This window comes from Lissotriton vulgaris, chromosome 7 (assembly GCF_964263255.1).
Source record: "Lissotriton vulgaris chromosome 7, aLisVul1.2, whole genome shotgun sequence".
NCBI classification, from domain to species: domain Eukaryota; kingdom Metazoa; phylum Chordata; class Amphibia; order Caudata; family Salamandridae; genus Lissotriton; species Lissotriton vulgaris.
In genome coordinates, this window is record NC_141695.1 from 1,292,150,494 (window position 1) to 1,292,164,054 (window position 13,561).

Below are 13,561 nucleotides of genomic sequence, written 5' to 3' on the forward strand. Positions count from 1 at the left end.
TTAGTGAAACAAGCAGAAAACAACGCTATCACTTTAGTTTATTAAACTGTTATGTATCTTCTCCTTCGTGACAAGGAGAGCTGCAGATTGCAAATATTTACATTACTGTTTTCAGAAGTTACTCAGTTCTTGGAGGTGCAGCGAAGATGTTCTGAGGAACGCCTCAGTTTGGTGTTCCCCATGATTAACAAAATGGATGCCAAGGTAACAACGAAAAGGAGCACCATAAAGCAGATAGTGAACTCCATGATTCCCATATGAAAGATATTCTGCCGCATCATTATGATCATCAGAAAGAAGAACACGTAGATGAAGAGTTGGGACATCACCGTTTTGGTGGCCTTCAAGTGAACTTCCAGCCGAGGATTGCTGGAACACGACAAGTTCTGCTCCATGTTTCGCTTGTGTTTGTAGAGGGATCTGATGATCAGCGCTGAAGAGCTCACTCCAAGGGAAAATGGGAAGCAAAAGCCTAGGATAGTGGAAATGGCCACGTAGCAACCAGTCCAGTCTGCTACATCTCCCTCAGGACTGCAGTTTGCTGTAATATTGCTTCTAAAGTCTTGAGTGCATTTGTGATCTTGAAATATGTAGGGTGCAGGAGCATTGATCATAAGGGATATCAACGCTCCCCCAACCATCAGGAACCAGACTACTACTGGCAACCTCATCTTGAGTCTTCTGAGCAGGGGGTGCTTGAATTCCACAATCCTCAGGCAATAGAAAACAGATAGACAGGTTGAGAACCAAAAGCGGGTACCTGCTAAAAACGTTAAGAGACAAAACCAAGCAGGGACAAGTTTGTATAGGGCCTGAAAACCACTGTACGGGAATATGATGAAATTAAACAGGCATATTGTACTCTGAAATATAATTTCCACCAAGGCCTGCATGATGAGGATGACGTCCACAGAGTTAATGCTCCTGCTATTCTTCCAGTCTAGAAGATTCACAACCACCATAAATGTGTTGATGGCAATGCCGACCACTGTTTCAGCTGCGATGATTACCAAACAAACAACATGCCAGGGGCTCACCATGGTCTTCCGTCAATGGAACAGCAACTGGTCTTGCTTAGGTACTCTATCTGTAATGTTCCTCTTGCTAGAATGCAAGTTCTCAAATTCAGATCCAGGTGTTCACCGAGGGCTCATTTCAATGCTGTGAGTCAATCGTGCGTCGAATCATGCAGAAACTGTATTCCATTTATATCCATCCTGCTTATTTTTAAAGAATGCAAATGTTAAAAGCGCCTCACAAATCGTGACAGCAGGCCACAAATTTGTTTGAAAAAGCTTTCAATATTCAAATTCAACAATCTATTTTTGATGTGCACAGGTGATGGCATAGTCCTGGCACTGGTGCTAATTCATGACTCTGCTTAGGACTTGGAAAACGTGATTACTCTAAGCACACCAGTGCATTAGTCTTATGACAAGGGCCTGTTGCTGGTCAAGATCTGGGCCCATATTATACATTATGCTGTGGCGCAATGGGTGTGTGCCCTTTGCGTGCCCCTGGGGTACAATGGTATTACAGAAGAGGCCACAGACGCTTGTGCTTCCCCTTCTGCAAAACAGATAGTAGTGGCGCACATGCTGTGCCAGCGCTATCAGGAGAGGGCGTTCCCTCATTTGCACAGAGACATGGCCCCATGCAAATAAGAGAATCACATTGGCTTTGCTCTCACGCCGTATTGCGGATGTGAGCACAGAGGCAAACATGTCTTTAAAAGGCGCAATGAATGTGAGCGATAAAAAAGGCCCACTTTCAGTTCGCCTCCTAAAGGCAGCCCTCGGGGGAGGAGAAACTGGGTTCTGAGGACTCTTCAGACATCCCACTGCAGACGGGAGCAGTCACTTACAGCACTACCTGCAAGGGGATCTCAGTGTAAGACTGATCAGCTTTTAAACATCTGAATGTGTTGTCCCCAGGGCAGCACAAGTTTGCGGCTGCCCTGGGGGCAGCACATATGTTCTAATACAGCGCTGTTAGACCTGGCATTCTTAGGGATGTTTCCCCTGTCTCTTTTCCTTCAGCTTTCTGTATTTTTTGACTGTATGCTGGACTTTGTTTTTGCTGGTTTTAGAACTCTGGGCACATTACCACTGCTGATCAGTTCTAAAGTGCAAGTGCTCCCTGTGTAAGTTATGGTTGTGATTGGTTATCCACAGTTTGCATATTTGATTTACTGGTAAGTCCCTAGTAAAGTGCACTAGGTGTGTCCAAGGCCTGTAAATTAAATGCTACTAGTGGACCTGCTGCACTGATTGTGCCACCCACATGAGTAGCCCTTCAAACCTGTGTCAGGCCTGTCAGTGAAGTGTCTGTGTGTGCAGTTTTAAACCTCCATGTCGACCTGGCCAGTGTACCCACTTACCAGGCCCAAACCTTCCTTTTTACTATGTGTAACACCCCCCTAAGGTAGGCCCAAGGTACCCTTTTGGGCAGGGTGCACTGTAGGTGAAACGTAGGACATGTGCCGGCGTGTTTTGCATGTCCTGATAGTGAAATCCTGCTAACTTCATTTTTCACTATTGCAAGGACTATCTCTCACATAGGTTATCATTGGAGCTGCCTTGTAGCATCTTACAAATGTAACTTTTCTCTGGGAAGAGATAGAGCTTTATCAAATTTGGTTCCTTGAACTCAGAATTTAGAAATACATCTTTTAGTAAAGTTTGTTTTTAAATTGTGTGCTTGAAAATGGCACTTTTAGAAAGTGTGCAAAGCAATGGGGTGACCCAGTATCCCTGAGAACCTGGGCATTTCTTGCTTTACCATTCTGTGTCTATGCCTGCCGGCCTGTGGAATCAACGTCTGGTTTAGGCTTCAATTATGTCTCGCCTACAAAGTGGTGGGTTTAATTTACACTCTTTAGATAATGTTACAACCAGGTACCTGGGAATATTAAAACCATAATTCAGAGACAAGGGAAGTGAAAAGGGGACTCTGAAAAGCGTACTAATCATGCTACAGTAAAAAAGACAAAGGGTCGTTTGGCACAATAGAATAATCCAAAAAAAGGGTTGGATAGTTTTCAGGAGCCCATAGAAACGAAGAAGTCATACATTTTGTGACCATCAAGCGAAATCTCTGAAGAAGCACAAAAGAAGTTATTAAAAGAAACTGAAAGTGGTTGCTTAGTTAAACCTTTTAAGGTACTGTTTATCAGAGAAGCGACATGTCCTGTATTTAGGCCTTCTGCAGCCATTCCTTGAGACATTGACGTGTTAATTAGGGAGTAATCGACTAGCTTATCTCTATCAGTGAAGAGATTGGCATATAGGTTCAGAGAAATGTGAGGATGTTTTACTCTTGGCAATATTGTTGATTGGTTTTTCGAGGATGACTTCTCTAAATGAGTCAAAGGAATCTTAGATTTCAGGTTTGTGGTTTGACTGTGCTGCTTTTTGGATGAGTTTGTGAGGGAACATTTGCCCTTTTTCACTTTCTGAATCAGGACAGTAAATCATTCCTCTTGCTTTTCTTTGGATATGTTTGTGTTTGCCATTTGAGGGGAAAGGATGGACTGTCACATCTCTTTGAATAGCTCTGCCTTTAGATAGGTATATTTGGCTTTGAAGATTTGTTTTTGTGTTATTCTTTTTTCAAGCCGAGTCACGTCAAGATCTTCAGACATGTATTTTGATGCCAGATTTCTTTCATGGCTCTGAAGCTTTTTCTTGTTCATATAAATCTTTTGAGTACCATTTATTTAAAAAAAAAATCTTTTTATTAACATATATAAAACAAATGCATCGGGTGACAAGCAATACAAACTCAAAAGATATTCATACATTTCCATATATCAGATTGGACATCCAGAATTAACACTGGGATCATTGAGATTCCAATACTAGAGTATCTTCATTTACCGTCGGAGGAATACATATATCCCCTCTATATCTATTCCACGCATTACAAATTTCCCCCCACTTCCCAGGACGACCCCTGGCCACATACATTGACCTCTCTCTGAACAACCAGTCTAAATTTTCCATCCATTTTCCCATCTGCGGCTCTTGACCAGCGCCCCACAGCTGTGCAATATTACGCTTAGCTATCATACATGCCAGAGTCACCCATTGCTTCCCATGCGCATTTAGGTTAGTCGGCTCCCAAACATTCAGGACACAACGTCGGGCCTCCAACAACATTTCCACTCCCATCACCTCTCTAATCTTGTCATGGATCTTAACCCAGTAATTCTGTATTACGGTACAGTGCCATAAGACATGCATAAACGTTCCAGTCTCCCCACAACCTCTCCGACACTGCTCATCCTCCGCCAACCCCATCCGCACATGCCGAGGTCCTGTGATATAGGATCGGTGCAGGATGTTCAATTGCACCAGCCTAAGTCTCATTTGGATGGCTACTACCTTCGGGGAAGAGATTGCCTCCCTCCAATCCTCATCATCCAGTACTAGACCGTCAGCACCCCATTGCTCTCTGAGTAATACCAGCGGGTCTTCCGTGTGGTTGATCAGTTTTTTGTAGATCAGAGAAATAGTTTTGGTTGGGAGATGGCCATCCAGCACACGGTCTTCCAGTGGGGAGGCTACCTCGGGGAATATTTGCCAATAAGGCATGTCTGACATGGAGATCTCGGTACCTCTCACTCTCCTGCAGCTTGTACCCCTCCTGCAAGGCGTCAAACGTAAGAATTCCATCTTTACCCCACATATCCTTGACCTGTGAGACCCCTATGAGATCCCATCTGTCAAAACCCTTCCTTTTCCACAGGCTACCCAAGCCCTCCGAACTCCACAACAGGGTAGCTAATGTAATTCTCCCAGCCCACTTAAGATACCTATTAGCCATTTGCCACACCTGAACCGCGTGTGCTGCCGGTCCGACAAGGGGGAGCCTGTTCTTTCTAGCATAGAGGGCTCTCGTATAGTCTCCGCCTGGCATCTGACCTCGATCCATCAAATATCCGGGGTCCAGGGGTGATCCATAGATCGCATGGTTGATTGCTGCCAACTGGGAGGCCCAATAGTATTTCCGAAGGTCTGGCAAACCAATCTCTCCTTTGTACCAGGGTAAAGTGAGCTTGGAAAAGGCAATACGTGGTCTGCCTTCCCAAAGAAGCTGCCGTTGGAGGGACTCTATTTCCTTGAAATATGAGGGGGGCACCGGATCCATTGTATTTTGAAGCGCATACAGGAAACGGGGTAGAGTCATCATTTTAAACAGCACTGCACGACCCAACAGAGAGAGCGGCAACATTTTCCATCTCGCCACATCTCGACGGAATCTGGCCAACGGGGGCCCCAAATTATTATCATATCGTAGCTTCGGGTCCATTGTCACATATATTCCCAAATACCGAAATCCCACCAGCTCCAGCTTCAGTGGGCAGGAGCTCGGGACAGCCGGGGGTTCACCGCTAATATTAAAAAGCACTGATTTCCCCCAGTTAATAGCAAAGCTTGAATATCTCCCAAATATGGCTAGGACATCAAGAAAATTAATCAGGGATTCCCTAGGGGTAGTAAGATAGAGTAGAATGTCATCTGCGTAGAGCGAGATTTTGTCTTCCCATTCGGGCGTCCACCGCAGCCCTCGAATCATCCTGTCCCAACGGACGCATGCCGCCAACGGCTCAAGTGCAAGTGCAAACAACAATGGGGAAATGGTACATCCCTGCCATGTGCCCCTACCCAAATGGAAGTCAGCGGATTTATGGTTATTCACCACTACCCTGGCAAGGGGACCAGCATACAAAAGACGGACCCAACCGATAAATTCCTGTCCAATAACCATCTTTTCCAAGGCCGCGAACAAATATGGCCACTCAACTCTATCAAAGGCCATAGTGGCGTCCAATGATAACAGGGCAGCCGATTCATGTATATGTGACGCACCAGCCAGAATCCTGTGCAGCCTCCGTATATTAAGAGCTGTGTTACGGCGGGGCATAAAGCCAGATTGAACCGGATGGATTAGGGTCGTAATAACCTTGACCAGCCTAGTGGCCAGCAGTTTTGCTAGCACCTTTGGCTCAGCATTCAGAAGTGAAATTGGCCGATAGGAAGAGCACGCTGTCCTAGGTTTACTGTCCTTATGGATAACGGTTATGTTGGCTACGCGTTGATCATACGGGAGCTGACCCTCCTCCTTGCTCTCAATGAACATGTCTCAAAGAAACAGCGCTATCTTGTTCGCGTTCAATTTATACAATTCTATGGGGATTCCGTTCGGGCCCGTGGCCTTCCCAGAATGTACCCCTCTAATCGCCTGCGCAACCTCATCATTAGTGAAGGGGGAAATCCAAATATTTCCTATCTTCCTCGGAGAGCACAGGCATCTGAATATCTCCTATCATATATGCATTGTCGGCTTTTGTATACACCCCGCAGCAGTATACACCGAGCTATAATAGGCAGAGAACTCCTCTACTATCTGCTGCAGTCTGTAATTCTACCTAGACTCTCTGCCTGCAACTCTGGCACCAGCCGCGATCCCCACTCCCCCTTCTCTAACCACGCTATCAATTTCCCGGTTCTGTCGTCGTGCTCATAAACCCTGCTCTGAGAGCTGGTATGCTGCACCTTAGCTCTATCTCTCGCCAGGCTTCTATATTCATCTCGGGGAGTCTAAGACGGTGTAGCCCTTCTGGAGTGTCCTCCCTCAACTCCTCCCCCTCCAATGCCATCAATTCTGCCTCTATTCTGTCTACCTCTGCCCGACCCTTTTTCTTCTTTCCTGAGACTAATGACAACACTTCCCCTCGAACTACAGTTTTGTATGCCTCCCACAGGGAACACTTTGATTCCACCGTTCCTGCATTATTCTGGAAATACTATTCCGTGATTTGCGTGATCTCCTTCTTGGTAGCGGGATCTCTCAGGTACCACGCACTTATGGGGGCAATCCTATTCACATCTCTCCGTCCCACCTCTACACTAAGCCAAATCGGTGAGTGATCGGATATCCCTCTACCTAGATGCCGCACCTCTCGGATCCCCGCCACTTGTGACGTCGGTACCAAAATATAATCTATTCTTGAGAGGGAGTGGTGTGCGGCAGAGGCGTGCGTGAAGTGTAGTTTCCCTGGGTTCCTCAGTCGCCACCCATCCGCAAGCCCAGTGGTTTCTACGAAATCCGATAACCACCTCTGTGACGGCAGCAGGATTCGGGCAGGGTGTCTATCAACTTCACCATTCATCACCGCATTGAAGTCACCCCCCACAATCAACAACCCCACAGGCAACGTTAAAAAAATTCTGCACAAGTCACAAAAGGTATCAGCCTGCAGGGCCGGTGGGACATACACCGACAAAAATGTAACAGTCCTCCCCTCCCACAACCCCAAAATGCCAATGTATCTGCCTCTGTTATCCGCCCATGTGGCCTGAATGGTCAGCGGTAAGGAGTTCCTCACTAGGATCCCCACCCCCCTGGACCCTGTGCTAAATCCGGCATGCGCAACTAATTTGTATACCCCCTATGCAACGCCATACAGTGATTACCAATTAGATGCGTCTCCTGTAGCAACACTACATCCGGGGAGTGCCTCCTGACCAACTGGCTAACCATCCCCCTTTTTATCTTGTCCCCTAGCCATTTACATTCCAGCTGAGTGTGGCAATCCCCGACCCCTGTCTATCAGAAGTCATTGAAATAGTACATCATATCCAGGTCACCCGATGCGAGAAAAAAGAAACAACAAAAACAAATTGCTAATGTAATGGGGTAGAAGGGGTGGAAGGGGTAGAAGGAAGAGAGTCAGAGGCTTTGAGTAAAGATCTTAACGAAGGCTTTATTTTTATTAGACGTGATGTAAACGGGGTGTCCTGGTCCTTGAGGACTACTTTCGGGAAACCGACCCTCGCGAAGAGTTCCACTAATTTCTCGGCTATTTTGGCGGTGTTGGGAGTCCGTAATGGGAAGGCCTCTATGAAGCGGGTCGCGTAGTCGACTAAGACGAGCGCGTACAGGTGCCCCTTCGATGATTTTGGGAGTGGTCCGATCAGGTCCATACCCACCCGCTCGAACGGGATACCCATGATCGGGAGAGGTCGTAATGGGGCTGCTAGGGGTCGGTGGGTGTTCTTCTTCTGGCAGACCTCACACTTGGCACAGTATAGCTGGACATCTTTGTAAATACCTGGCCAATAGAAATAGTGGAGGATGCTGTCCATTGTTTTCTCTTTTCCTGAATGTCCGGCAGTGAGGTGAGTATGTGCAAAAAACAACACCTGCTCCCTGAAGGACAGTGGTACCAACAGCTGCGCTTCGCTCTTTTCTGCTGGTTCCCGGTACAACAGGTCATTCTTTATCCTGAACCGAGGGTATGCCTGGGTTGGGCTGTTTTGAGAGACATGAGCGCTCTCCTAGGCGTTGTAGAGGGTTCTATCATCGGCTTGTACGAATAGGAAGCTGCGGTCTAAGACCCATGGTTCCGGAGATAGTACAGCGGGTCTAGGGCCCTCCTTTCCTTGGGACGGGCTTTCCAGGGAGTTCCTAAATAGTGAGAGGAATTCTGGGTTGTCTACTGCCAAGATCATGTCCTCCGGAAGGGAGTCAACTACACCTACTTTAACTGTGTAAGGCCCCTTGTCTCTGTGGTCTATAGTCACTAACGCCAGAGGGTATGGTTTCACATCCTCGTGTACACATCGGATGTACACCGACGTTGCTGGTATATATTGGTCCGGGAGGACAAAACGTTCCTGGACCACCGACTGCCTACAGCCCGCATCCAGGAGTGTACGCACTACATTGCCATTCATCCTCATACTCACGTAAAATGACGCCCCCATTTCAGCGGAGTACAGCACTGTTTTGGGCAGATACCCCACCTCCATCGGCTCCTCGTTGGCTTTTCCTGGGGCACATACGGGCGATGTGGCCCCACTCGCCACACTCAAAACATTGTGGGCCATGAAGCATGGGGGAGTCAAACCTTGATATTCTGGGTCTGGTAGGTTCGAACAGTGGCTTTGGTTTATTTTCTATTTTTGGAGGGGGCAGGCTCTTGCTGGCTTTCTCATGTTCCCACCCAGTAGCCCGTGGCTGGGCCCGAGCATAATTGGCTGCCATCTCTATGGCCTGTTCAACTGTCAGCCCCGAGTGTTGCCTTAGCCACCGTTGAGAGGCATATGGTAGTGCGTCCATGAATTGTTCTAAGTAAATCTTTGCCATCACTTCCTCTTTCGTGCTGGTCTCGGGTTTTAGCCACTTGTCCGCGACCATCTTCAGATGGAAGAATAAGGTCTTTGGAGTCTCGTTTGCGGTTCCTCTTTCTTTGCGAAAGCGTACCCTATAAGCCTCTTGGTCCAGTCCTAGATGGTCAAGTATGACCTCTTTGATGCTACGATAGGGGGCGTTACCGCCAGATTTGGCCACCTGGTAGGCGAACTGGGCCTCTCCTGAGAGCAAAGGGGTCAGAAAGAATGGCCATTTTTCTTCGGGCCACCCCAGTGCTCTGGCCACACGTTCGAAGTTTAATAAGAATGCATCGGGGTCCTCTCCTGGCACGTACTTTTGTAGAGAGATCCCGAGGGATTAGGGACATGTATTCGGCCCTCTATGGGCACTGTCATAGATGGAGGCGGCACATTTTTTGGGAGGTTTTCGAGCTGGGTCGTGATGGTGTTTTGGAAAAGTTCACGGTCCGCTTGGGCGGAGGAGAGTTGCCTCTCCTGGGCCCATCCTAACTTCTCCTGGCCCTTGATAATGTGCTGGATCAGGGTTTCCATCTCACTGGTACAGATGGGCTTTGGTGGTATGGATCCCACTTCTGACACCACTTGTAATGGGGTGGAAGGGGTGGAAGGGGTAGAAGGAAGGGAGTCAGAGGCTTTGAGTAGAGATCTTAACAAAGGCTTTATTTTTATATAGGACTTCCGTTTCCGGCTTGTCAGTCTTTCCCTAGCAAAGGCTGCTGGGTCTGTCTTGATATCGGGATGGAGTCGACAGGTGAAGGATGGGTTGTTCTCCTGGGCCACAGGTGTCACAGGTTCTCCCCTCCGTCCGGTAACCAGGAGAGAAAGAGACAAGCGGGGTATTAGTAGGGTGACTGGGAGCTTCTAGGATAGGGACCAGGGGTGAAGGAAACCCAGTGAAGAAGTGCTCTATACAACTCGATCAGTGCTAAGAGCGCTCGTGAAGGGAGGGACTCTCTGTCGGACTGTACACAACGTATTCACACTATTTACACTGGCGTTCGGTAACAGGCAGGCTCTTTCGCCCCACCCAACCCGCCACTCTGCCCCGTACCTGTTGCAGCCACGCTCCTCCCGCGGGAGCGTGGCAGGGCGCCTCGTGGTGTTGTTGGCCTCCGGGCTTGATGTTTTCACCGCGGAGATCGTCTACCGTCTCATCGTCCTGCACAAAGTTCCGTTACTCTCCTCTTCTTGGCTCTGCAACGCTGCTCTCGTCTCCCTGGGAAACGCCGTCCGACGACTTCCGGATTCCGTCCGTATTTGTTGCTAGAAGCGTGCTGACGTCATGGGGAGGAGTCTCATCATGTTCATAGCCTGCATTAAAGGAGCTGCAGAACCAAAGGGACTCGTTTTCCTGCCCGCACCATTCATCCTGGCGGGGATGGGGGGGCTCCTGGTGAGAAGGGACACAAGCAGGGGAGAGGGGGGTAGCTAGCCACCAGTCCCGTGTACGTTCCTCGACCCCTGAAGGGGTAGCGATTCTGGCCCTGTCACAGCTAATAAAAATGCACATATTGAAGTCACAATATCGAAAATACCTCGAAATCTCAAACACCCCTTAACTCGCACTCCTACCCCCACCCTGCACCCCTGCCTGCAGCTTGCGCTCATCCCCAACTAGCAGTGTGCCTGTCGCCCCCAACCTACTCTACAACTAACTAAAAGTAGAAATAGAGGAGGGCCCGGGATAGGCCCACCCTCCCTCCTCTCCCCCCAAACACCGCCCCTGCATAAATCAATCCCCAAAGGCATTTCTCAACTTAGCGGCATCGGGAAATTATAACTCGCCTGCCCCACCTCTCGCCACAGCATACTCCAGGCCCGCTCAGTCACCAAGTTCAATAGTTATTGATCTTCGCCTCTTCTCTATGCTGGCTCTCCGCTTCTGCCGCATGCTTACTGTCCAACCAGTCCGCTGTTACTTCTGGATTGTTGAATAACCAGGCCTTCCCATTATGTTCCACACGAAGACGACCCGGAAACATCATGTCTTATTTTATGCACTTGCCACGCAGTCTCCTCTTCACCGACAAGAAGCCCTGTCGCTGTTTTTGCACTGTTTGCGTAAAATCCGGAAAGAAAGAAAGAGTCACGTTTTCAAGGTGCAACGGAGGTCCCGATCTAGCCGCTTGAAGTATCACATCTCTGTCTCGAAAGTTCAGGACCCTGGCAATCATCAGACAGGGCGGCGGCCCAGGCCTGGGTCTGCCCCCCGGGACCCTATGTGCACGTTTGACCGTAAAAAATGTACTGAGTACTTTCGGTTTGTAGTGGTTGAGTACAATATTTTCAACAAATAGGTCAGGCGTTTGACCCTCTGACTTCTCAGGCACCCCCAAAATGCGAACATTGTTACGTCGTGCTCTACCTTCAAAATCATCCAGCTTACGATCCGCGAGGGCTCTTGACGACTTAAGTTCCCGACACTTCCTCCTGCAACAAATTCACATCATCTATGAGACTTGTGGTCTTGACCTCCAATGCCTTTACTTTCTCACTCGTCTTCGTGAGATCTGCTCTTATCAGCCCTACTTCAATTGTGACAGTATCAATCTTAGTGTCCAGAGTTTCCATTTTCTGGCCCAGAGATGTCTAGACTCCGTTAATGGCCGCCATAAGATTCGTCAATGTTGGCTCTACCAAAGCAGGTGTGACCTCTTCCCCTCCAAATTGCGTCCTTTTTTACTCCACAGGGGACCCCTTAGGCAAAGTGTATTGATCCAGCTTATTGGTCTGAACATTCCGGGCCCCCTTGGAGGTTGGGGGCAGTGCTCTGTCTTGATCAATTTTCATCACCATCTTGCCGTTATCGCCCTGTAGCTCCTATCCGCTCTGGCAGTCCTTGCGTAGAGTCTCCGCCCAGTTCCAACACTCAATGGCAGGTCCTCACCAAGCTCGGCCCACTGCTTCTCCACCGGGCCTCACCACGTCTCCCGGCCCGCCACACTTCTTTCCAGTTGCGCAGCCACCGGATACAGTGTGCAGCCTCCCTGGGTTACTGCCCCACACCCAACATCCACTCTTTAGCCACACCACCTGGCCGGTTCCAACGCGGTCTCCCACTATGTAGGGCCACTGCTGCGTTGCGCAAGGTGTAAGACAGGCTTGACCCCTCCAATGAGTTGGCCAATTTTGCGGGAGTCTCCTTGTTAGTGCTCCTTATGCTTCCCGGTGCCTCTCACACAGCTCTCTGTGCCACCGCTTCTATCCTCAGCCGCTCTTTCCCAGGCATCCCTCCAGGGTGAACCGCTTTCCAGGCACCTCCCGCAACCTATTGAAGCATTCAACAGCCCAGTCAGGCCAATGGATCTCCTCAATAGCCCGGCAGACGGCTACCATATTTAGTCCTCAATACTGCTGCCAGCTCTGGGAGACCCCTCCCTGGGCAACACACTCACTGCCCCTCTGCCGGAGAGCTCACCTCTCACATTCCCCAGGGTAGCGCCAGGTGGTAAACAGCTGTCTTTCTCTTCAGGTATCTTCAGGGACTGCTCCACCATCTGCCGGCCTCACTGTAATCTCGGAGGCAAACCATGCTCCACACTAGATGGGAGAGCCCCCAGCCTTCCTCCTGTACTCGGCAGTCTTTTAGGCTGTGCCGATCTTCCGAGGCTGCACCTGATGCTATTCAGGGCAGGGAGATACGTCCTCCAGGGCCCGAGCCCCCCCCCCCCCCCCGCCTCCCAAAGCTTCGGGTGGCCGAATCAGGGCCCCCAGGCATTCGGCAGCCGTTTCTCAATCGATCGGGCCAGACCGGGACCCCCCCCCGGCTCTGCGACCCCGCTGTTGATGCACTCCAGCACTGGTCGCAGTCTACCTGAGGCCCCGGCCCAGACGCCGGACCAGGCTCCAAACTGTCTCGCGGCTCAGCTCCGCCGCCGAAGCCCGGAGGCGGCCCGCTCCAACGCCAACGGCCTCCGCCTCAACTCCCACACACGGGAGAGGGGCGCAGGGACAGGATGGCTAGCAGGATATCTGTGCAGGAGAGGGAGGTAAGCGGCCATCTTGGTCACCGGCTAGGCTCCTCCTGACTTTTTTTGAGTACCATTTTGATGATTGTTGCCTTTTTAAATTCTAGGTGCATCCTATTTTTCGGCCCAGACACAGGTTCAATGTATTGCCACTTGAATTAATTTACCTCTTGTTCTGGATGGATTACTGGTAGGGCAGTATGCATGCTTCTTAGCTATCTGGCCTATTTTCAGGTCTTTTTGTTTGACACATAGTCACAATTCTTGTAAATGCCCTCACTCTGAATTCTAGCTAGCACAGTCCTTGATGCAGCTCATATTGTTTATCAATGGGGGCAAAATTGTCAACTGAGAGTGGTGGTGCAATGTCCCACAACAGAAGTCTGGGAGTGCCTTTGGTCCCACTTTCTT

General features: G+C 49.4%; 1 protein-coding gene across 1 annotated transcript; it reads right to left on the reverse strand.

Moving 5' to 3' along the window:
• Positions 1–122: 122 nt before the first annotated feature.
• LOC147703519 (taste receptor type 2 member 9-like) lies at positions 123–1,040 on the reverse strand. The gene has a single exon (XM_086929502.1). The coding sequence runs from the start codon at positions 1,038–1,040 to the stop codon at positions 123–125; it is 918 nt and encodes a 305-aa protein (XP_086785628.1).
• Between the last annotated feature and the right edge of the window lie 12,521 nt (positions 1,041–13,561).

What these genes read in the sequence shown, in the direction of transcription:
- LOC147703519 (XM_086929502.1), bottom strand. Translation starts at nt 1,040, where the DNA reads ATGGTGAGCCCCTGGCATGTTGTTTGTTTGGTAATCATCGCAGCTGAA.